At 36.0% G+C, this 22,959-nt stretch overlaps 1 protein-coding gene across 1 annotated transcript in view; it reads left to right on the top strand.

The window, feature by feature from the left end:
• The window catches only part of LOC148956672 (uncharacterized), a 75,143-nt gene extending 55,294 nt beyond the window's left edge, over nucleotides 1–19,849 (top strand). The window contains exons 6-8 of the mRNA XM_089091677.1: nucleotides 12,403–12,463; nucleotides 16,000–16,422; nucleotides 16,453–19,849. Coding sequence (XP_088947803.1) covers nucleotides 12,403–12,463; nucleotides 16,000–16,422; nucleotides 16,453–19,749 — 3,781 coding nt within the window. The 3' untranslated portion in view covers nucleotides 19,750–19,849. The remainder of the gene's footprint in view (nucleotides 1–12,402; nucleotides 12,464–15,999; nucleotides 16,423–16,452) is intronic.
• Nucleotides 19,850–22,959: the final 3,110 nt, after the last annotated feature.

The following is a 22,959-nucleotide window of genomic DNA, read 5'->3' as shown; positions in this document are numbered from 1 at the left end:
TGACTTTGGTATTGCCCACTTTGTTCAAATTTTTCACTTTGATTCGGCTTTTTTGCTTATATTCGAGTCGGGAGGGGCGCTGTAATTAATTTTTCCCGGGCACCACCAACTGTAGGAACGGTTCTGATCACCAACTTATAATTTAAAATATGTATAATAGGCTTGCCTGACAAATTTAATGATGTCTGTTCTTTGCGCAAATGTGAGCAAATTTTGAACTGTGGTGATTGTATATTAGAATTCAGTGACAAAAGTTGAATTACAATCTTATATTATGGAAATTGAAACCAAACATTTTTCTTTGTCGATGTTTGTTACTGCAGAGACATTTTAAATGGTATCTTATCGATCAGTTTTAAATTGGAATGGCTTTTAAGTAAATAAGCCGGCTAGTTTAAATTTGAATTTATTTGAAATGTAAATTTGAACTAAATACAAAATTTAAACACTAATTTATGCATGGATTTTAAATATAAGAAAAAATGTAGTTAATATTGAACTTAATTAGTGTTTAAATGTAAATTCAAATACTAATTTAATTAAAAAATGGACTTTTAAAAGAACTTGTCTTAATAAGTTTTGTGCCAGTTTTTCTTGGTTTTCATGCCTTTGCACATGTAGAATGTCAGTAAAGTTGTATCTCTGAACCAAATCAACACCGTTTTTCGTTAATAATTCATGAAAAAAAAAAAAAAAAAAAAAAAAACATTGAACTTAGAAGAACGTTATTGAAAATTACCAAATTGGTATTTTTCCGGTTGTATGGTGATTATTAAAGTTTTGAACATCAAACTTCAAGATTTCAAAAAATTTTCTCTTGTACTAAATTGTAAGCTTTTGCATAAGCAAAAATCGGTTTGACTCTGAGCAAAACTTGACTGAGCTTTCAGTTAATGGGCTGTTTTTTTTTATTTGATGTACACTGAAATCGAAAATAAACTGACAGTTTTTTCACCTTCGTTTTATAGTTAGATCTTAGTATTTTCCCAAAGCTTTTCTACAGAGAAGTAACAATAATTTTGCAGTTGAGAAGAAGTATTCTCAGCTTACTACTCAAAGAAACGGCAAAGGTCAGGACTTCTCTCAGTAATCACAAATGTAAAAGAAAAATTGTTTTCTAGTCGCGACAGGAAGCTATATTAGATGTATTTTCTCATATTTGTGTGTGTGTTTTTTTATGTTTTGTAATTTCTACTTTAGAAGTTCATTTTTGGAGTGCTATCTTATATAATTTTTGTAAGAGTTCTCGAAAAAGGTAGTAAAAACTTAAATGCAATACTCTTTAACAGAATTAAAAAATAAAATGTTTGCTTTTAACACCGAACAATTCTATTTGATCTCCTTTCATCAGATGAGTTTCTTAAGACTCGATAACGCAGCCTATGTTTATTTTAATGGCTTAACCAGGTGTTTCAACAGTTATGCAGATTTATTGAAATACAGATTTAGATAGTTTTAGTTACAGAACAAATAGGCTTTGGTCACTTCAACACTGAGCTATACTTGTCTCTCGCTTTATTGCACAGTTCATATAATTATCCAGTAAGCTTATCGCAGATCATTTCTGGTCTTCGTTCTCGGTGCGAACAAAAAGCTCCTCCCACTTCTTTCTGCATTAGCGGGTTAGTCTGTTTCCGATTGTTTCCAACAAAGTGCATTATTCGTAATAGCGGGTTTCCACTTGTTTCCGATTAGATCACAGTCTGACTTGTCTACCAGTGAAAAGATCTGATGCCGCCTATGTTTCTATCTGCAAAAACGTTCTCTGGAGCACTCGCACCTTGGTCCGGGTTCTTATAATGGGTGAGATAGGGAAAGATCATACTGGATAATTATGTAAACTGTGCTTTATTGTTTATATTTAAATTTTTTTCAGCTGAAAGTAAGAAGCGACATTAAAACTTAAAACTAAAAGAAGTTATTCCGTATAGAAGGGGGATTGCCCCTTCATCACTTCTTGCTCTTTGTGCTAAAGTCTTAAAGTTCTTTCAAAATACTTGTCACTCAAATTCAACGGGGCTTGTGTTTCGGGAAACATTCTTAAAGAATTGGGACTAAAAGCCAAACTTTAGCGTAAAGAGTGAGGGATGAAGAAGGGGCAATCCTCCTCATATATGGAATTATTTCTGTTCCTTTTAAGTTTTAATGTTGCTCCTTACTTTCACTTGAAAAACTTGTTTTTTCTTTATTTTCTGACCCTTTTTAAAATCATGCCAGGAAATCCCCCCCCCCACCGTGTAAAATTCCCACTGGAAAATTCCCACTGTAAACAATCCTTCTCATGGACGATTCTAACCATGGGAAATTCCCCAGTCGCATAAAATTCCCCGGATAACATTCTGTATCAATCAATCAATCAATCATTTATTACCCACAACTACAAGACAACAAGTAGTACAAGTGGAGTATAAACATAATAATAAAAAACAAAAACAAAAAAGAACTCAACAAACACCAGAAAGTAAATTAACCTAATAAAATAACAGTAGAGGACGGTGGTAAGGGCCCATATTCCAAAAAGCATTTGCCCAAAGCATTGTGCGTAGATTACCGCAGTTTTGAGTTGAATTCGTGACATAAGCGAGTTTAACTTGATACTAATTTCCAATCATTGGTAGCCGAGAAAAAATAAATTTGCAAAATTTAAAATATGCAATTTTAATCTTTTTTAAACCCTTTAGCTTAAGAACAGAATGAACACCCAAAAAATAAAGTACAGAATCATCAGAAAAAGTCGAATACAAGCGCCCAAGAGCTCTTCTGTTATATTTTCCACGGTTTGCTACAATTTTTGAATAACTGAACTGAATTTTTCTTACTGAACCAGCAACAATCTGTTTACGAAAGAGAACTAGAGAATTATTATTATTATTATTATTCATTTATTGCCCGTCAAAAAAAGGTACAAAAGGTACAGTAGACGGAGTAATCACTAAAGAGAACAAAAAAGAAAAAAAAGAAGAAAAAGAAGGACACAAACCCACATTGAAAATTCAAACACATGACAAAAGAAAACTCTTCATTACATTAATACGAACAGTGACTATATGTCCCACAATAATACAAAAAAAAACTATTGTGAACAAATTGGTGACCATGGATGATTGAAGTTACTTTGAAAAGGAGAGAGAGATTTATTAATGGTAATATTAGGGTCGGATAACTTATACCAATGAATAATATTGTGGTTTCTTGTTTAAGGGGGCAAATTTAGAAGATATTTAGCAAATCTGAAGAAGATTGATCGTAGGTGCTTTTTATCTGTAACTGTAAAGAATCTCCAGAAAGGAGCAATGTAAAGCAGATGAGGAAGGGCTGTGGCGTTGTCAATGGATGCTAGAATATAACGGTTGAAACGTAGTTTGCTTTTTACGATTACAGCGTAAGAAATGCTAATTTTACGCTCAACGTGAGAAATCAGCAAATGACATGTGTGGCCTTTAGATGTGCCAATTGGGAGGCCCAGGTATGTAATATGGTCTGAGGGTTTAACAAGAGAACCATCCGTATTTATAAGAGGAGTAGAGGGAGTTTGCCAATTGAAAAGAATTCCTTTGGATTTCTCAGGATTAAAAGACAGGCTAACTTTTGAATATTCATCTTTGAGGATTTTGAAATTCTGCTCAATGCGCTGGATCGTACGGCTGAGATTCAGGATGTCATCAGCATAACAAATAAGAGACATATCGATTCTCCCAAGAATTAGAAACAGTAATACCAAGCCACCGAAAGGAAGAGACAGAAAGTACAGAAAATTCATTACATACTAGAGTAGTAGACGAAGACAGATTATAAGATAAGAATTCACACTTGTCAAGATTCAGTGATAGACCAATATTTAGGAAAGACTGAGAAACTAAGGAAACCATCGCAGAAAGAGCAGACTTAGTACGACTAATCAGCAGAATATCATCATCATAGGCAATGTTAGAAATATCAGTAGAACCAGAAAAATAAGGGCCTGAGATCTTTTCCAGAAAAGTAGAAATACACAATTTAGAAATGGGTTGGTGATAAAACACTTCCCTACCTAACACCACGAAGCACTTTAATAGTTGTTTCTGGTGAAGATTTTAGGCGGAGGTAAGAATTAGAATACCAAAACCGTAGAAGGTAAATAACTGAAAAATTAACACCAGAAAAAGCCAAAGAAAAGAAAAGCTGATTATGAACAACAGAATCAAAAGCCTTTGAAAGATCAAGTGTACAGAGATATACGCCTTTACCCTTAGAAGAATTAGAAAGTAGAATAGAAGAAAGGACACGATGAGCATGTTGGCACCCCACACCAGGTCTGAAACCAAGTTGATTTTCACCAAAGAAAGAAATATTTCGAGTTAAATTAGGTAAAAGAATATACTCGAAGACCTTGCCAATATTGCAAGAAACAGAAACTGGACGGTAAGAAGAGCAATTTGTTGGCGGTTTACTTCTTTTTAAAATTGAAGTCACGCTGCACACAAAAAGCTTTCCGGGACGACAGAAAGTGCCAAGCAAAATCAGAAACAGAAGCGCAAGATGTGACACAAGTTTAGCACATTGAGGAGTTAGGTGTTTTTTAGAGATACAATCAGCATCAATAGAATTCGACTTCAGATGATTCAAAGCATTCAAAACTTCACAACGCGATATAGGCAAAACAAAGCGCTGACTTAGAAATCTAGGGACAATTTTAACAAACGCTTCACCAAACTTTCTATGAACAGAATAATTCAAAACGGAGAAAATCTTCGAATAATATGCATGCCAAGAACTTGGTGGAATAGCATTACTATTTACATCAGATCGTCTGTTTTACTTGAATTAATTACATTCCTCCAATCTTTAGGCGAAGATGGAAAATCAAGCCCTCGGTATCGGACACTTTTTAGATGCTTCTTAAATTCTACATTTAGTTTTCTGTTTAATAAAAAAAGATTACCAGACCTAGGCCGACCACAATCTGTCCAGATTTTTAGCCAAAATTTGGCTTTATTTTTACAAGCCTTAAGGTTAGGGTCAAGTGACCAAAGAGGCTTTTGAGTATTCTTTCGGATTCACTTTACTGGGACAGTAATATTTTCAGCTTCTTTCATAGCAGAGAAGATAGAATGATAATATTAGTCCATTTCGTATTCAGCAAAAATAAAATTCTGACCACACTACAAAAGCTGATACGAAACATGAATTTTACGTACAAGTGAAGCCAATGTTATAAGATAAACATAAAAATTTGTAACATTTCAACCAGGCTCATAAAACCAATTACAACATACACCAAGACTCTTAGACATACTCCCAGAACAAACAACAGACTTTGATAAACAAAAAGACAGCGGAAGGTGATCAAGATCATTCCCGTCAAAATGAACCGTAACCGGCGAGCAGACAAGAGCTGCAGAACAAATAACGTGATCAATGTCTGATTTACTACCTGAATGGTGAATATACGCATAATCATGGGACTTCCGAACAATTTTATAAGCCGGGAGAGAATCAAAAAGCTGACCATTCCTTACATTATCAGAAACCAGATCGGTATTAAAACTACCAGCAATAACAAAATGCAACCCGTTATCCGATATCTTTTGAATTAAAGTTTTTAAGACCATTACAAGCACAAGAGAAATTCTGAAGTGAACGAATTGACGGATCAATACATGACGGATATACATAGATTTGTACAACATGGTTACAGTGCACCACAAGAAAAGTGACATCTCATCGGACAAGAAGTTTACTTATAAAAAATTAATAGTTTCTAAAAGCATTAGACGAAACAGCAAAAGGATTATCATGCGTACCTTCAGCCGGACACACAAAAACAACGCAACCGGGCCACCATCTCAGAAAAGTTTCACTAAAGGCGGTCAGTAAATATTCTTAGAGACATACAACGTCGTAATTAACATAGAGATCATCAATAAAAGTCCTTGTCTCTCGTTCCATTAATATTAAATGAGACTATACTTGTGTCCGGATTCATTTCTGAGAATAGACCTTATCAGTGATCTTCTTAATCACAGGACACCGTAGGCTGTAAGAAGGATGAGATCCCCCACAGTTGGCACATTTCGGAGATTCCGTACAACAATCACTTTTCGTGGATAAATGCGGTCTAGCACAACGAGCGCACTTGGGAGTGCTACTAGTACATGCACTTTCCAGGTGCCCAGGGGAACGACACTTGAAGGAACACTTCAGAAATTGCTTGAACTCATAAACATGGAAGTTTTCATACCCAATCTTCACACTGTTTCGCAGAAATGACCCTTTAGTAATCATATCTACAAATTCAAGCTTAACCGATTTGCTTGTTCCAAATTGACTAGACCCGAGTATACCAAACTGGTTCCGTAGTATTTCAAGGTCCAAATCAGACGGGACTTCTCGAATAACACCAGTGTGTTTTTTAGATAAAACTTTCACACTAGAACCAGGTAGAGCTTCCTTTGCTGATTTGCAAAAATCTTCCGCTGCAGATTTCTCAATATTCACCGTCCACCGCTTTTTAGTCGCTCGCACTTTGGACACCAGCTGATGACCAGAAAATTGAGTCTATTACTGATTTTCGCTTTAGCGGATCACCATGCTCAAGCGGAGGATTAGAGGTCAAATTTGTAGTATGCGCATTACACGCAGCAGGTTGGTTAATCACAGGTATTTGAGGAAAGTTAAGATTGCACGAATCCATTTTGGTGGAAACTATCAAAATCGCTTGCTCAGGGCTCATAATCTTGGCTATGATGTGTGTAAACGCTGTAGCAGAGATAACAGGGACTTCTGTTGGTCTTTTGATGACAAAACAAGGGAGCTGTTTTCCATCGGCATCACATTTCTTCATAAAGTCTATAATATCTTGCAGGTGACTGAGAATTGCATTAGTGCCCCTTCTGACAGGGGGATCATTTTCATTCACAAAACTCCATAGCTTTGCTTTCTCTGACTTAACAGTTTCCAAATCTTTAAAAAAGTCCACTCCTTTCCGTAAAATAACGGCTTCATCAACACCACTTAAATTTTCAAAAACAAAGTTCAACAGCGGTGAATACAAAAGCTCAGAAACGCTCATCTCGTTATAAATTCACTTCAAAAATAATTTAAACCAACACACGCGAAGTACACGTGATGGTCAGGCGACGAGCGCTGAATAATAGTAAATTAAGTTCATTAAAGATAAACTTGCCACACAGGTTTGTTTATAATCCAGGAGAAAGCTATTTTTTTCGTCTACATTGATATAATCCTTTGCAATAGGTTTGTTTCCAAAACATGTCTTTTCACCATGAACTCTGAATGAACACTGATTCCAAATAAAAATTTCCCAATATAAAGGACTATGTGTAAACAATGGTCAAATTGCATAACTTTCAGCCCTTTTTCCATAGGCTGTGGTAGGGGCATCTCTTCCCCAGAGGGATACTTATTAAACTATGCTGAACCAAATGGCTATCTCAAAATGTTGATTGGATGTTTTTGAGGGAAAGAGGGGTGTGGGAGGGGGGCTAGTAGCCCTCCATTCTTTTTTGTCATTTACAAATGGTAGGCTACTGGAACTTTTAATCTCCGTCGAAATGAGCCTCTCCAGATCTTCTAGGACCAATGATTTATTACGATCATCCCTGGAAAAAAAAACAGCAAATAAACATGCATCTGTGATCTTTCTGCCGACAAAAAAAATATACAAAATTCCACATTTCAAATAGTTCGTGGTAACGAACTGTAAGTAAGGAGCGACGTCGCTCAATATTAACCGAAACTCTAAAAACGAAATTTTTATATCATATGATGTATCAATAGAATCAGCTTGTTATTCTGATTCCGAATATATAAAATTTATTAAGTTTAGTGTTACCCATAAAAAGGTAAGAGCCTGAGAAAATTTGCCTGATTTTCGAACAAGTGGGGAATAACTACTAAAAGCCAAGGAATCTTAATAACACCAGATTCAGCGTATCTGAGAACCTAATTGTAAAAGTTTCAAGCTCCCATCTGCAAAAATGTGGAATTTTGTATTTTTTGCCAGAAGAAACATCACGGATTCCTTTTTTTCCTAGGGCTGACTGCATCAAACCTATAGTTCTAGAATATCGGGAAAGGGCTCATTCGAACAGAAATTAAAAGCTCGAACGCTCCTTTTAAGTTATCAAAAAGATTAGAGGGCAACAGGCCCCCCACCCACCCCCCTCTTTTCCCCAAAGCCGTCCGATTAAAACTCTGAGATAGACATTTTGTTGAGTATATTTGAAAAGTCCAGTAACTATACCTTTGGGATATTTTGACCCCCACATCCCCTGGGGAAAGGTCTGTAAGTCAAGAAATTTGCCCATCGTTTACGTATATTATCTGTTATTGGGAAGTATACAGCCATTTTTGGGGAAGGGAGGAGGTGAATTTCCTGCTGGGGGGATTTTTTCACGGGTAGAATTTTCCTTGGGGAGGGAAGTTTCCAGGGGATGAACTTTCCCGTGGTGGATCCAGGATTTTTTTAAGGGGGGGGGTGCAAAACAGGTTGATCCAATAAACTTGCGTTAGGAGCAAGCGAGAGCGAGTTTAATTAACGCAAACTTGCGTTAATTAAGTAAATTACACTTCTTCAGACTATGTTAGGTGGGCACTCCCGTCACCCCTCCCCTGGATCCTCCACGGGAACTTTTCAGAGGAAATATTTCACTGGGAGAATTTGCCAGAATTCCCATACTAAATTCTTTTTATTTGTTTTGCTTCCTCTATGCCGACTCAATTTTACATGTGAAGTTGTTAAGGCGAATTGTCCGGAGGAAAATTTTCACTGGATTGGAATTGTCTAGAGTATCTCTCCGTAGGAGGGGGGATTTCAGGGGTTCCTGCAGGGGAAAAAAAAGTTTTATTTTGATATCCATGACACTTTAAAGTTTTAGGCCAGCGAATACTGAGGAGTGTCAAAACAAGAAATTCGATTTTATCCGAAAAAAAGGTCAGTGACATAAGCGTTAACCGCGCAACTATTCAGTTCAGTAAAAAAAAGAAAAATAGCTGTTTCCTTTTCTTTTTGTTAGCTCTACGCCCCTAATTTATCATCAATGAAAGATAGTTGGAAAACCGAAGAAATGTGGATGATTTTGAGAAGATGAGGGATTTATTCCCTAACCTCCCATTCGGAGGAATATATTCAGACTAAGCTTGCTCTGTGATTGCTGAGAGTGAGGTGTTCAATCGAAGTGGGCAATACCGTAGGGAACTTTCACAGCTACTAAATGGGTCAAATGTCATTTCTTTTGAACCCATCTTCGGCGTTTTCCTAGCTGGTATGGTAGATAATTTTTAGGGACTGCCCTACTGAACTTTAAAATGAAAATTCTGTTCCGTTTATTCGAAATGACAAAATTAACACTTTCCAATGATAAAAGTATCATTAAAACTGAATATCCCTATATATGGCACAAAACCAGAGAAGTTCAACATTTTTCTAAGATTTTTTGAAATTACTAACAAGTAATTAATTACAATTTAGTTCCGGTGCACACTCTTAGATTAGACAGACGGACTGATAAAAAAGGGAGCGATAAAAAAAGATAGCCGATAACATTAAATTGCAACCAATTTGTACAGCTGTAAGTAGAGAATGGACTACAATGTTAGCCTCAAATCACTTTTGACTATTAAAAAAAGGCACTAGCTCTTTAAATTTCCAATTGAATGAACCCTTTTTGAAGTTTCTACGACAAAGATTTCAAAATTCTGCTCCGTTTGTTCAAAATGACAAAATTCACACTTTCCAATGATAAAAGTATCATTAAAACTGATAAGATTTTCGAGTAAGGAGGTGTCGGCATTTTGACCATTGTATATATCTGGTACTGCCTACTGGAAATAGACTAATTCTTGTTTTCAAGATTTTCGTCTTTGTTTTATTGAGTTACAGTCATTTTCCGTGTTTTTGTACCTTATATATATATATATATATATATATATATATATATATATATATATATATATATATATATATATATATATATATATATATATATATATATATATATATATATATATATATATATATATATAAAAATATATATATATATATATATATATATATATATATATATATATATATATATATATATATATATATATATATATATATATATATATATATATATATATATATATATATATATATATATATATATATATATATATATATATATATATATATTTCTGTAACTATGCGAATTCTATTATGTACTAACAACTTGGGATGTTTATTTCAAACTCAAATGCATATTTGGAATAAAAAGTTGATTCTTTGATTTGATATTATCAATATTTAGGATGTTATGCTTCCGTTCTTGGTTAGGGTTGCTATTCATCTATCTACCATTCATTACTGCGATTAATTTGACTTTCTTTATATTTTTTTTTCGTCAGCTAAGTCATATAGAAAAAATGTTCGTAGAAAAATGGATAGGGTTCATGCCATCTCAGATTATAACTCATATTGCCCCTATTAAGGGCCAAAACCTATTGGCAGGCAGCTAACTATGGGTCTACACACAATGTTTTTCATAGTTTTTCTTACTCTGCTCTCTTTCCTTTGGTTCCTCAAAATTACTTCATAGTCCCAGATTTCCAGGGGGAGGGCAAAAGAAGGCAAAGTATTTTTCCTTTCAGTAACTATTTATAAATGATTGTTGCCGTTTTTTTTCATAAAATTTGAAAGGGTACAAAAAGTTGAATGATAGTGGCTAATAGTCCCCTAAGCCACGCCGCGCCGACATGACGACATCGAATGTGTGATTTAGTATCGGCGGCGGCGCGCCGCCAGACGCGCCAAAAATTTTTTGCCGGCGTGCTGCCGATTTCTGACTAGCGGCACGCCACGGCGCTCCAATTTTTCTGATTAAAAATAATAATAAAAATTCCATTTCACCAAGCACGTCCAATCTCAACTTGATTTTTAAATGGTTGGCTAAAAACATACAAGAACGATATGACAAAATAGGAATTTGTTGGGCCGTGCAGAAAATGTTTATGTTCACCGTCGATCAGACCAATTAGAATGCTCATTTTTAGCCACTAGACCCAGGGAAACCTATGTTGTGTTTATGTTTAGCATCGCATTGTTCCTATAAAATCCCGTGTTTAGTCGTTTTCTTCTTGTTAATGATTTGGGCTAATGTGTGTATAACTTTCAAAGTTTGAAGTTCAAACATCTGCTGTTCATCAAATACATACGAAAAGGAAGTGAAAAAAAACAACAACAAATAACAACAGCAAAAAACAACGTATACAAGTCAGATGCCATGGCTTAACAACACCAAAAATTTTAAATCGGCGGTTACAAGAAGGTTAATTAAAAGATGGCACTCTGAACAAGTTTATTGTTGTCATGGACAAAAGTGTTTGTTCACTCAACTTGGAGCCAGTATTGATCTTTTTGCAGTCACTATCAGTCCTGTCGTGGTAAAAATCCGTTTAGCTGGGGCACTTGTGGCTGGTACAGCCAGAACTTGACAAGCGTAAACTGCCACTCGCGGAATCTGATACTAGCATTGGACCTTGGGGTCCAACAGAATGCCGTAAATGGGCTTCTTCTTTGTATCTGCTGAAATAAGTTGTTTTTATCAGGGAGAACTAATCTGCACCTTTACCATAGGGCCCCTGCGCCCTACACTACAGGGGGAACTAAACAGCACCGTTACCCTCTTTTATTATCAACACGGAATAACCCTCCAAAATTCTTTTCTGAAAGATGTGGTCGAGTTATGAAGTTTCAAGTAAAATTTAAGGCTACTTCAACTTCAGTGTGCTCTGCTCACTATGCAAAAAAAAAATTCATTCATTTCTATAGAAATATTTCTATACTAGCTCTAGCTCTTTTCCCGAAAATATCCTAAATTGCCTAATGCTCTTTTACCTACCTCTTTTCGTCCAAAAAATAAGAAAGAAATAATTAACAGAATTTCAAAGTGGAAGGTAGAATTTTTGTTTCAAGAAAAATTTCTTCTTCTTCCTACGAACCGATATACACGGCGGGCCCAAGACGACAGTATTTATCTTTAAGAAACAGATTAGCCGCGATGAATGTTGAAGCCCGGAGGTCGATATCGATAAGAAAAAAGAGAGCAAAAAAAAAAAGGTAGCGTATTAGTGACGCCGCCGCCGATAGAATCAGCGGCGGCGTTAGCGCGCTGATGCAAGCTCGGCGGCGCGCTACCGTTTTTTCGGCGGCACGCCGCCGACTTTTCGGCGTGGTTTCGGGGTCTAGTTGCTAAAATTACAATCAAGGCTTCTTAAAACCCAATATGCATTAATTTGTTCTGCATGTCTTCTACAAAGGGCAATATACAAGCAATATCCTATTTAATGCTCCAGGATTATTGGTCTTTTCCTGTTTTTTTTTGCTTCTTTTGGATATGATTTTGCATTATATTGCTATAGCTTACTGACTTTTCTTTCAGGTAAAAACGATTGGAATACATCCGACACTGGTGGTGACCAAGTAAGTTACTATTTATTTTAATTTTCTTTGTTGAGTTGAATTTATTAAAGCTATTTTTTAAGCTATATTTGTTTCAAGTCAATAATTGATTAATAATGTATTAACACTGTGAAATTACTATGCACCTATTCTCTAATATATACCTTGTTTATTTGTTTATTACTCCGGCCTTCGTCTCTGGGCAATGGGGCCTCGCTTGACTTGCGTGCAAAAATCTCGCTTTGCGAACTTTTGTCACCTTCTCCGGCCTGCTCTGGTTGGTAAGTCGGGCCTTCGGCCCTCACCTCATTCCGATGACGTCTAGATTACTAACCCTCGAAAATTACCCTCGTTTGGGTCGGGTCTTCTGCTTTCATATGATGAAATCTCGCGAGATTAATTTCGCCTTTCTCTGCAAGGCCGTATCCAGGGGGGGGGGGGGTAGGGGGTTTTAGTTTAAACCCCCCCCCCCCCGCTTGAAATGTTTGTCTGACTCGTAAAAACTTAACAAAAATGGACATAAACAAATTTTGTATGCGTTTTTTGAGGTTTTTCTGTGTACCCCCCCCCCAAAAAAAAAGGAAATTGAGTAAAAACCCCTCCGAAAAAAAATCCTGGGTACGGCCTTGTTTCTTTGATCTGTTTGCTTGATAGAGTGTGCGGCTCAGAGCTCCCTCTATCGTTTTTCTTTGCTTAAGCCTCCCGTATACATATAGAAGCGTCCCAAAGCATCCCTTAATGTACAATTCGAAAAGAAAGCTTACTTCAAGAAAACTAACAAAATTGATCATTTATAAATTTTCTTGTTATAAAAGTTTTTTTGTATTATTTTCGTAGCGTTTTAAGACATATCTTTAGTTGATTTAGTATTTTTATTTTCATATGGATAATTTGTTTTCTGGTTTTAGTTACCTTTGAAAAAAATTCAGAGTACATTTTATTTGTAAAAACTTGGTAATAGAGTATAATTATATGATGTAACTCTTTGATTCAATTAACTATAAAAAGTAGCTTGTGAATTCCGTTACTCTTCGCTAGATTTTCAAACTATAAAACTGCGAGTTTTGTTTGAAAGCATTTTCCTGTTTTTGTTTCTGTTTTAGTGAATTGTTTTGCAGTTTCTTTATCTAACTTTTGTTGTTGTATTGAATTAATTTATACTTTATTTGTACAATATTTGCATCGCACTATATTTACAATCACTCTCATGCGATGTAAAATTCAGTTCCAGGTGTTTTTTTGTGTGAGAGTGGGGAAACCACTGAGTGTTAGGTATTAAATTATATGTCTAAGAAATTGAAAAGTTTTTTTTTTACACATTACACATTTCAGCACCAGGCAAATTATTCGCGCGCAATCTAATGGAAGTGATAGCCCAGCCTAATCATTCAAGGTTTTGTGGATTTTTTTAGTTCTCCCTCAAAAGAATACACAAATGGCTTTATTAGAATTATCTCGTTAGGAATGACTCCAAATGGATGTGCATCTTTAAAGAAAGCTGCTCTTTTTACACTATTTCCTATGCTTTACCTCCTTCGGATAATCAGATCAAACTTTCGAGAAGTGGTGGTAAAAGAAGAAAAAGCCTCTTAGAAGAAGGAGAGTGGGTGTACTTTCAGAAGATAGACACCATATGAAACACGGCCTTTAAAAGTACCAGTTAGTCTTAACAGTGCTACAACCTGTCATACTAGCCCTGTAGGATAGGGCTAGTAGTTACTGTGGGGATTTCCGGCATAAAACTTGAAGCCATATTAAGCAACACGCTTTATGCAGGACTTGTTGAGGAGTGGCCGATTTAGATGGGAAAATGGTCTTAGAGCGGAAAAGTACTCCCTGTATTTTAACACAGGAGAATTGAAAGTTCGAAATATGTGTTCTAAGAAAGATCAGAGCCTAAATGAAGTCCCTAGAGTGAAGTTCATAAAATCTCTTCACGACTTTATTTGAAAAGATGAATTGGGTATGATTCCTCTAGAATTACAATGGATAAGCAATTCTTCTGCCTTTACTGCTTTAATGTTTACCATCTAAGTTGCAGACCTTATCTTAATCCCCATAAGACTGGCTTAAAGGTACTGGAAATCAGTAATGGGATCTTTGCTCTTTGAGACGGCTGCCTTGGCTTTGCGTAAACGGGTGCACAGGATTATTATCTTTTGGTTTTAATCTTTCTTGGGAATATTTTTGAAATTCTTTTTAAACTAAGGTATCCTGTCAAGTCTATGGTTTAGTGCAAGGTCCTATCTTTTCAAATAAAATTTAAAAAAGTTACATCGCGGTACATACCAATCCCCCTCCCCCACAATTCCAAGTAATTTTCGTAAAATCACTTTCTGTTCGCAGTTCCGATGACCCCCCCCCCCCTTCCATATGAACCCAAGCATGGACACATAGGGCCTATGCTTTTATACCAAACGGAATACGATAAAACAGGAAGAATATGAATTGTTCGTATCTGTCGGAGAATCAGGATGATGTTATGTACAATTATTAACTTTTAATACTATACCTACTATGACCTTATAGTTTCACTTGAGACATAAATAAATTTGTCCTTTGTGTCCAGTCTCGGAACTCGATGGCTTTGTTTTAGGCTGTATGGGATGATTATAGTAGCGGTGGGGTAGAAGTTACGTATTAGATTTAAGAGATACAAATCATATATATTTTTATTTATGAATATTTCTTTTTTATATTATATATTTATGAATAAAATATTTATTATTACGGCCAAGGCTACGCTTTTTGCTTGAAATATTCATCTTGTCTTTTGAAACTCAATTTGAATAAATATTATATCAGCTAAGAACTCGGTTCCTAACCCTTAAATATCTTTTTTATTATTTTTTTTTCTTAGACCGATATTGTTTTGCTCGCAAGAAAGAGAGCCAACGTTCTTAGAACTAAGATTTGTGTCTTCGGAAATTTCATCTATATGGAATAGAGAAAAACACTTTTCTATAGATAACTGGATTTTTTAATTTTTTAGTGTATTTTTCTCTATTATTTTTTATCCTTTCGCTATCTTTGGCCTTTCTTTTTGTTTGTTTTCTTTATTCATTCAGTTATTTTTTTCAAGTTGGAAAAATTCCATGAGCTTTTTTTTAATTGTCTGTATCATTTTCCAGAAGCCAATATGACTTCTAGATGGCTCAAAACCACTTTTTTCATATTCAAAGATACAATAAAAGCCTAAAAAAACAAAAAAAAGCCGATGCTTGGTCTCAAGAAGATTAATGCTAGGTCTTTGCATTCCTTTAAAAACTCTCCATTGGTGGTTATATGAACATGGATTTGACTTCTGAAGGGGTCATACTTTCATAAATTCAAGGGGATAGGCATTAGTTGACATAAGAGTAGGATTGGGTTAATCATGTTTTGCAAGAAGAAGAGAGTTATGAAATAGATAAACCAATTAAACGTTCGCGTATGTGTACAATGATGCGTCTTTATCTTCTTTCACTGGAAAAGGGGGCCCTAATCTCCTATCTGCTTTCAATTATAAAAAGGCTGTCCACAGTGCCTTGACTTTTGAAAGTATTATCTCTTTGCAGGTAGTAACTCCTCCTGTCCGAGTGACCAAAAAAGCTTTGAAATTCAAACCTGTGAGCTTGCCAGTTGGAGCCACCGAGAAATGTCAAGTTGTTTACGTCAACTCGCCTAAGGAATTTTATGTTCAGCTAGAGAAAAACATTCCAGAAATAGATAATATGAGTGAAAAGATTAACTCATACTTTTCTGGAAACATTCCTCCCAAAACAGAGTTCAAAGAGGATACTGTATGTTGTGCAAAATTCGCGGTAGATGGAATGTGGTATCGTGGGGTTATTGAGAAAGTTGGTGTAAATTCTGCCACGATATATTTTGTTGACTACGGAAATAGACAAGAAACAAAATTCTCTGATCTGAGAGACTTAGAGGAAGATCAAGTTGTGCTCCCGGCTCAAGCCTGTAAATGTGCCCTTAGTTTTGTTAATGCTGGTGAATAGATTAAATCTCAGTTTGAGTATAAAACGACTGCCAAGTCACTTTGTATTACTGTAGTACGGAAAATCCCTTCAGCCCGTACTTTTTTAGTGAATTTAAGAGACGACGGTGTGTCACTTAACGTCGAATATGGTGGTTTAGGTGTAGAAGCTGCTTTCCATGGTACTCTGTCGCCACCCACGTTTAAGATTGGAATTCCTCAGGATTGTTATTTATGTCATTACAAGTCTCCAGTATGTTTTAGCCTTGGTGATGTTTCCAAAAGAAGTGACTATGATATGCTTTTTATTGAGCTTAATGACTTTTACAATGGATTGACTGAACTAGAAATGAAACAGGACATTATTGAAGTTGGAACTAATTTTGTTGTGCGATCTGCAGACGACGGAAAGTGGAATAGGTCTATGTGTGAACGGATCGAAGGCCAAAAATTTACTGTTTTATTCCTTGATTACGGAGCTCATGAAATACATTCTGATAAAAAGAATTTCCACAGTCTTCATCCAAGATTTGCTAACTTACCAGTTAGAGCCTTGCGATGTAAGTTAAAAGGTACTGTTGTTGCTGAGTCGAACACTTCGAGCACAATTGAATCACAACTTCTTGCTAAAGGTGTTGTCCAAGCTGTCCCTTTTGAGCCGGTTGATGGCCTTCATCCTGTATCAATTGATTCAGACAGTAAGGATGTTGCGTCAGCTCTTATTGAAGCTGGTGTTGTATTAAAGAAACCAGAACACTTACCCATTGATATGATAGCTAATGCATTAGCTAGTCCTCTTGAAGAACTAGGTTCTGAACCTAAGGCTGGTGATTTTGTTTCAGCAATCTTTGACGCAGATGGCCTGTTTTACCGTGCCAACATTAAGTCTATTGAAAATGGCCAGGCTAATGTCTATTTCATCGATTATGGTAATGAATCAGCTGTAAAAGTTGAAAAATTAAGGAAAATTCCTAGTTCGATTGCAGGCATTCCTCCTCAGCTTGAAACACTCATTAATAAAATCACTAAGGAGTTGCCTGGTGATCTTGATCCTTTATCAATTAATCCACAACCTGGCGATCAAGTTGCGGCTGTGTTCAGTAATGATGGCCTTTATTATCGTGCAGAAATTTCTTGTATTGTTGAAAATACAGTAAATGTATACTTTATTGACTATGGCAATGACGATACTACAGACATTGAAGACTTAAGAGAAGTACCCGAATGTATACGTAATATACCACCACAGCGGGAGCAGATTAATCTACACAAAGCAACTACTTTGACAGTCTCCGCTGCTATTCCTGCCTCAAACTCAGGAGAAACACCAATTGATAAAATCACCAAGGAATTTTCAGGTGAGCTTGAACCGTTATCAGGTGATCCACAAGCTGGTGATGAAGTTGCGGCTATATTTAGTGAAGATAATCTTTATTATCGTGCAGAAATTTCTTATATTAATGAGAACACAGTAAATGTATACTTTGTTGACTATGGCAAGGAAGATACTACAGAAGTCGAAAATCTAAGAAAAATTCCTGAACGTATACGTAAGATACCTCCGCAATTGGAGGCTACAGCAACTAAACCAGTGGAACCTGTCATCAATGAGATTCTATACAAAAATCTTAAAACATCGGAGCCAGAACATGTAGAGTCTATACCAAAGGAGTCATTGACATTGGTCATTAATGAAGCTTTAAAGAAAGATCTTGAGCCCTTTGTGGCAGATGTTCGAGATTCTTTGAATGAAATTTCTGTAGAACCCGAAGTAGCCCCTTGGGATGCATCTTCTCCAGGGAGGTTCGAAACTCCTAACTCTCCAATCGAAAGCGAAATTAAAATTAGTGAAGCTCCTCAAGATACATCATCTGTATGCATGGTAGATGTTAGGAATTCTCTGATAAAAAGCCCTATAAAACCTGAAGAGACTGAAAAAAACTTACCATCTTTAAGTAATGAAGAAGCTAAAGATTCACAAAATGTAAGTCTCACCAAAGTGGAAGAAACTATCCAGGTTGTACCACCTCTAAGTTTGGTAGAAATTCAAGATTATCAGATTTCAGATCCCATCAAATTTGAAGGAATTCTGCGGGATACCCTGTCTTTGAGTTCGGTAGAAGCTCATACTTATCAGATAATAGATCCCATAAAAGTTGAAGAAACTCCTCAGGATGTCCCGTCTTTGAATTTGGTTGAAACTCAAGGTTACCAGAGCACAGATCCCATAAAAGTTGTAGAAACTCTTCGGGATATCCCCAATAGTCCCAAAGAACTTGAAGAAGCTCAACGGGGTATGCTATCTTCAGACCAAGTAGACGTTCGAGATTCTTTGAATGAAGTCTCTGTAGAACCCGAAAGAGACCTTTGGGATGCATCTTCTCCAGGGAAGTTCGAAACTCAAAATTCACCAATCAAAAGCGAAATTGAAATTAATGAAGCTCCTCAGGATACATCATGTGTGGTTGAAACTCAAGATTGTCAAAGTACAGATTCCATAAAAGCTGAAGAAACCCCTCGGGGTTTCCCATCTGTAGGTTTGGTAGAAACCCAAGGCTCTCTGATAGGAATTCCTGCAAAAGTTGAAGAAGCTCCCCTTGATGTCGTGCCTGTAAATAATGTAGAAACTGAGGATGTATTATCTCAAAGTTCTTTATTAAGACCAGGTTCTCAGGTTGGAAATCCTATAAAAGTCGACGAAAATCATCAGGTTGTTGTACCTCTTTTTGAGATAGATACCCAAAATCACCAGATTGAAGGTCCTCCAAAACTGGAAGAAGTACCTCTATCAGATTTGACAGGACAGGCAAATAAAGACCCTACTTCCGTTTTAGCAAAATTTGAAAGCAGCGAGAACATGGACTGTGATATTATTGATACAATTGAAACTGCCTTATCTACCGAACTTTTGCCTTATTCCGGTGATATAATTATTGGAGCAAAGGTTGCAGCGGCAGTTGCCCAAGATGGATTGTATTATCGATCTGTTATTAAAGACTTTAGTGGTGAAGATGTGACTGTTGTATTTATAGACTATGGGAAAAGTGGAACTACCAGCCGTGATAAGCTTAAAGAGATCCCGGCTTCTGTTTATGAATTTCCTCCCCGTTTTGGTCAGTCGCAGATTATAAACGGAGAAACTGACTTGGATATTAGTGCTAAAGCATTACCATCTGATGCAGATTTGACAAAAACAGATGATGCAACTGACAATGGTATTGACGATACCACTAGTGAGAATATGGAACAGAAGAAGGATATTTTGCAAGACCAAGTGAATGAAAACCTAGTTCCTCGCAAAGACGAAGAGAAGTCAGAAGTCTTTTTCAGATTATAATAATTTTTACAATTACATTTTAACTTAACTTAATGAAAGTACCTGCAAAAATGAGTTATAAATTATCGCTTTAAAACTTATTAATAAATTGTCACTCATGTGTCCTCCTTTTTTCCCATGACTTGTCTATGAAAAGCGATCTCTTAAAAATAAAATGGTTTGCTCTCTACTAGGTCCTAGCTAAAAAAAAAAGAAAAGAAAAAAAAGGCTTTTTCCTATGTATGAAATGACCGCCCCAATCGCAATTTAAAAACGAAGATAAGCAAAAAAATCTATGCCGACGTATCTACTAATTTCATATTTATTTTTTTGTTTTTACAGGACTTTCGCATGATGTCAAAAATTCTTTAGGTATTCGTAATCTTTAAATTGAAACATAATCTAGCTGCTCAAGAATACCATTCCAAGAAATTTACTTGCCTACCCTCTATGGTTGGTATTTCTTGGTTAACAATGTCCTACCATTCTAGCGCTGACGTTTAGAACCATTTGATGAATACAAGCTAAACAATTCTTTACATCTTGCATCTTATTAGGTATATGGAAATTATCTAAATAACCTCAATGTGCACCAAGGATAAACTAAGATTCAGGCTCGGAATTTATTCCGGTGATGAGAGCATGCGAAAGTGTATCTGAGACAATCCATTTAAGAAGAAGAATAGTGCTAACCTTATTTGCCCCCAGAAAATTTCCTCTGGATAATTCCCTCTCTCAACCCCCACACGCAAAATTGAGCAGCCACAGAGAATGTGATATAAAGAAAAGAAAGATCTTGAAATATTCTACCAGTTTTCCAAAATATAGGCGAAAAATGTGGTAGCCTATAGAATGTCTAGTATTTATTTCTACATTTTTATTTTAATTTAATTCTCTTTTTTCCAGGTTTCTAGAGGTTGATTTATCATAGCAGGGTAAGATAAAGTTTAATATTAGGGCTGTGGGTGATATAAACCCTAATGGTAAACTTATTTGACATTTTGATGTTGTAGAACAAAACAGATATCTCAAAATTTGATTCGATATCATAGGGTCTAGAGGAGGGCTGGATAGCAGAAAAGAAACCGAGAAAGATGCTGAGTGCCCTTCATTATCTTTCGGCCTTTAAAAAGAGCACAAAAACTTTAAGTTTCTCTTCGAATGATCTACTCCTAAGTTTTTAAAATAGCCCGCCCCTATGTTTCAAGTGGTTGAAAAAAAAAACTTTTCCGATCCTTTTTTCGTCTGCATTTTGAGGGGATGCAATATTTTTTCCTTCTACATTGGGGTCCCCTTAGCCTAAAGTTTCATATAAGTTTCAGGCCAATTAAAAAAATTTGCGCTTTTTTTTAGCCTCCTTTGTCAGAGGGGGGCTAATTTAAAAGTGACCAATCCTTTCAATAGTTTTTTTGTACATTCGTCCCTTAGGTTCAAGGACTTATGGCTGTAAGTTTCAAATTAATTAGGAAAAAATGTGTTAGCTCATTCCCAGACATCTAACTCCTCTCCCTTCCCACAAAAAAAAAAAAATAGATGGTCTCTTTGACCAAGAATATAATCCCTGAAAGTTTCTTACTTCTGGTTTTCCAAGATCAAACTTGTCCTCCTTTTTTTTCACTATAAAACATATCTGTAAAAAATTGACAACTCGTATAATTTACAGCTCTTATTTCAGGGGCTTCGGGGGTTATGTCATCTTTAGATGTGAACTTATAGATATTTTCAACTATTCTGAACAAAATGGGAATCTCGAAATGTTGATCAGATGTTCTATGGTGTAACAAAAGGACAGACATAAAAAAAAGGTTTTAGGACAGTGGATGGTTGCTCTCCAATCACTTTTCACTTTAAAATGCTACTAGAGCTCTCAATTCCCGATCGACTGAGCATCCTGCGAAGTTTCTACGACCAAGAGGGGGGCAGTCCCCCTTCTATACAGAATACATTCTTCTCATTTTTGGGGTTTTATGACGTAGACCAGAAATATTCCCAGAAATCAAGAGGTATTAAGTATCAATTTCTACATCCCCCCTTCCGTAGAATTAATTTGGTACTTATCTAAAGATTCATTTAGAGGTAAGATTTTTAGCATCAAAATACATTCCTTGAGGTATCTGCACCCCCCCCCCCTCACCTACAACACGATCCTCCACCTCTTCTTCATATGAGCTGATGCGCACGTACACATCGTTTGATATTATTTTATGAAATGTGAAGCAAATTATTTTTGTTAAATGAACTTTTTAAATAAATGTTAGAAAAATTGTTCTGCAATAAGAAGGAAGGTATCATCCTGCACTACACTTATTCAGACTTAGTCCGAATGAAGGGGGATGAGAGATTGATTCCGTCTCCCCTTTCTCGCCCTTCCTATATTCATCTGAAGGCTTGTGGGGATTTGACACTTCAATTGGGGCCTTCAAATGTGCTCTTTTATGCGTCTGGCCCCCTCTCCACCCTCCGCCTGAACAAAGGCTTACCACCCCTCCTTCATAATAGTTAATGTACAATTATACACTTTTTTAATTTATCTGATTTGTCTTAATTTCCCTTTGGTTGCTTAATTTTACATCTGGGGAGGAATTTTCCAAAGAGGAATTGTCGAGGGTGTTGATGGTAGAAGCAGTGCACTAATTGTGTTTATTTGCACAATTGTGCGATTAAAATTATAAAGATTTCCGATGGTTGTTCCTACGTAACGAAGTACGCTGGTTGTCGAAAGGTGCATGTTTGACAAGGTTTTATTCACTTTTTGAATCAGTTTTAGAGTTTCTGGAAAGTAAACATCCAGGTTTAAAAGAACGCTTGATCAACTTGGAAACTTACATCGCGTTTATGACAGACGTTTTTTGTTTTTTTTTTTTTTTTACTCAAAATGACATTCAATTACAAAGAGACAGCCTCAATTTAATAAAACAAAGGGTGTAACTTCAGATTTTTGGGGGAATTGCAATATATGAAGCAAAATATTAGTCAGCGTGAATTCTCTCAGTTTTCCAACTTAACACAGGTTGAATGTCTTGATGAGGACATTTACTTTCAACAATTTGTTGCTCGATGGAAATGCTACCATGGATCTAAATCTATTTGATGAAACGGGAGCGGGGCATATGATATTATACGAGAGACTACTCAGGTTAGCACTGATGAGGAGCTGAAGGATTAAAAAAAGGTATCAAACATTTTGGCTGCAAATATTGGATGTAGGCAGAAATACCCAAAAAATATCAT

Source organism: Artemia sp. Qi Xiang Cuo, chromosome 1, assembly GCF_049724085.1.
Source record: "Artemia sp. Qi Xiang Cuo chromosome 1, ASM4972408v1, whole genome shotgun sequence".
Classification (NCBI taxonomy): domain Eukaryota; kingdom Metazoa; phylum Arthropoda; class Branchiopoda; order Anostraca; family Artemiidae; genus Artemia; species Artemia sp. Qi Xiang Cuo.
Note: the sequence above shows the minus strand (reverse complement) of the source record. Positions and strands in the feature narration are given on the sequence as shown.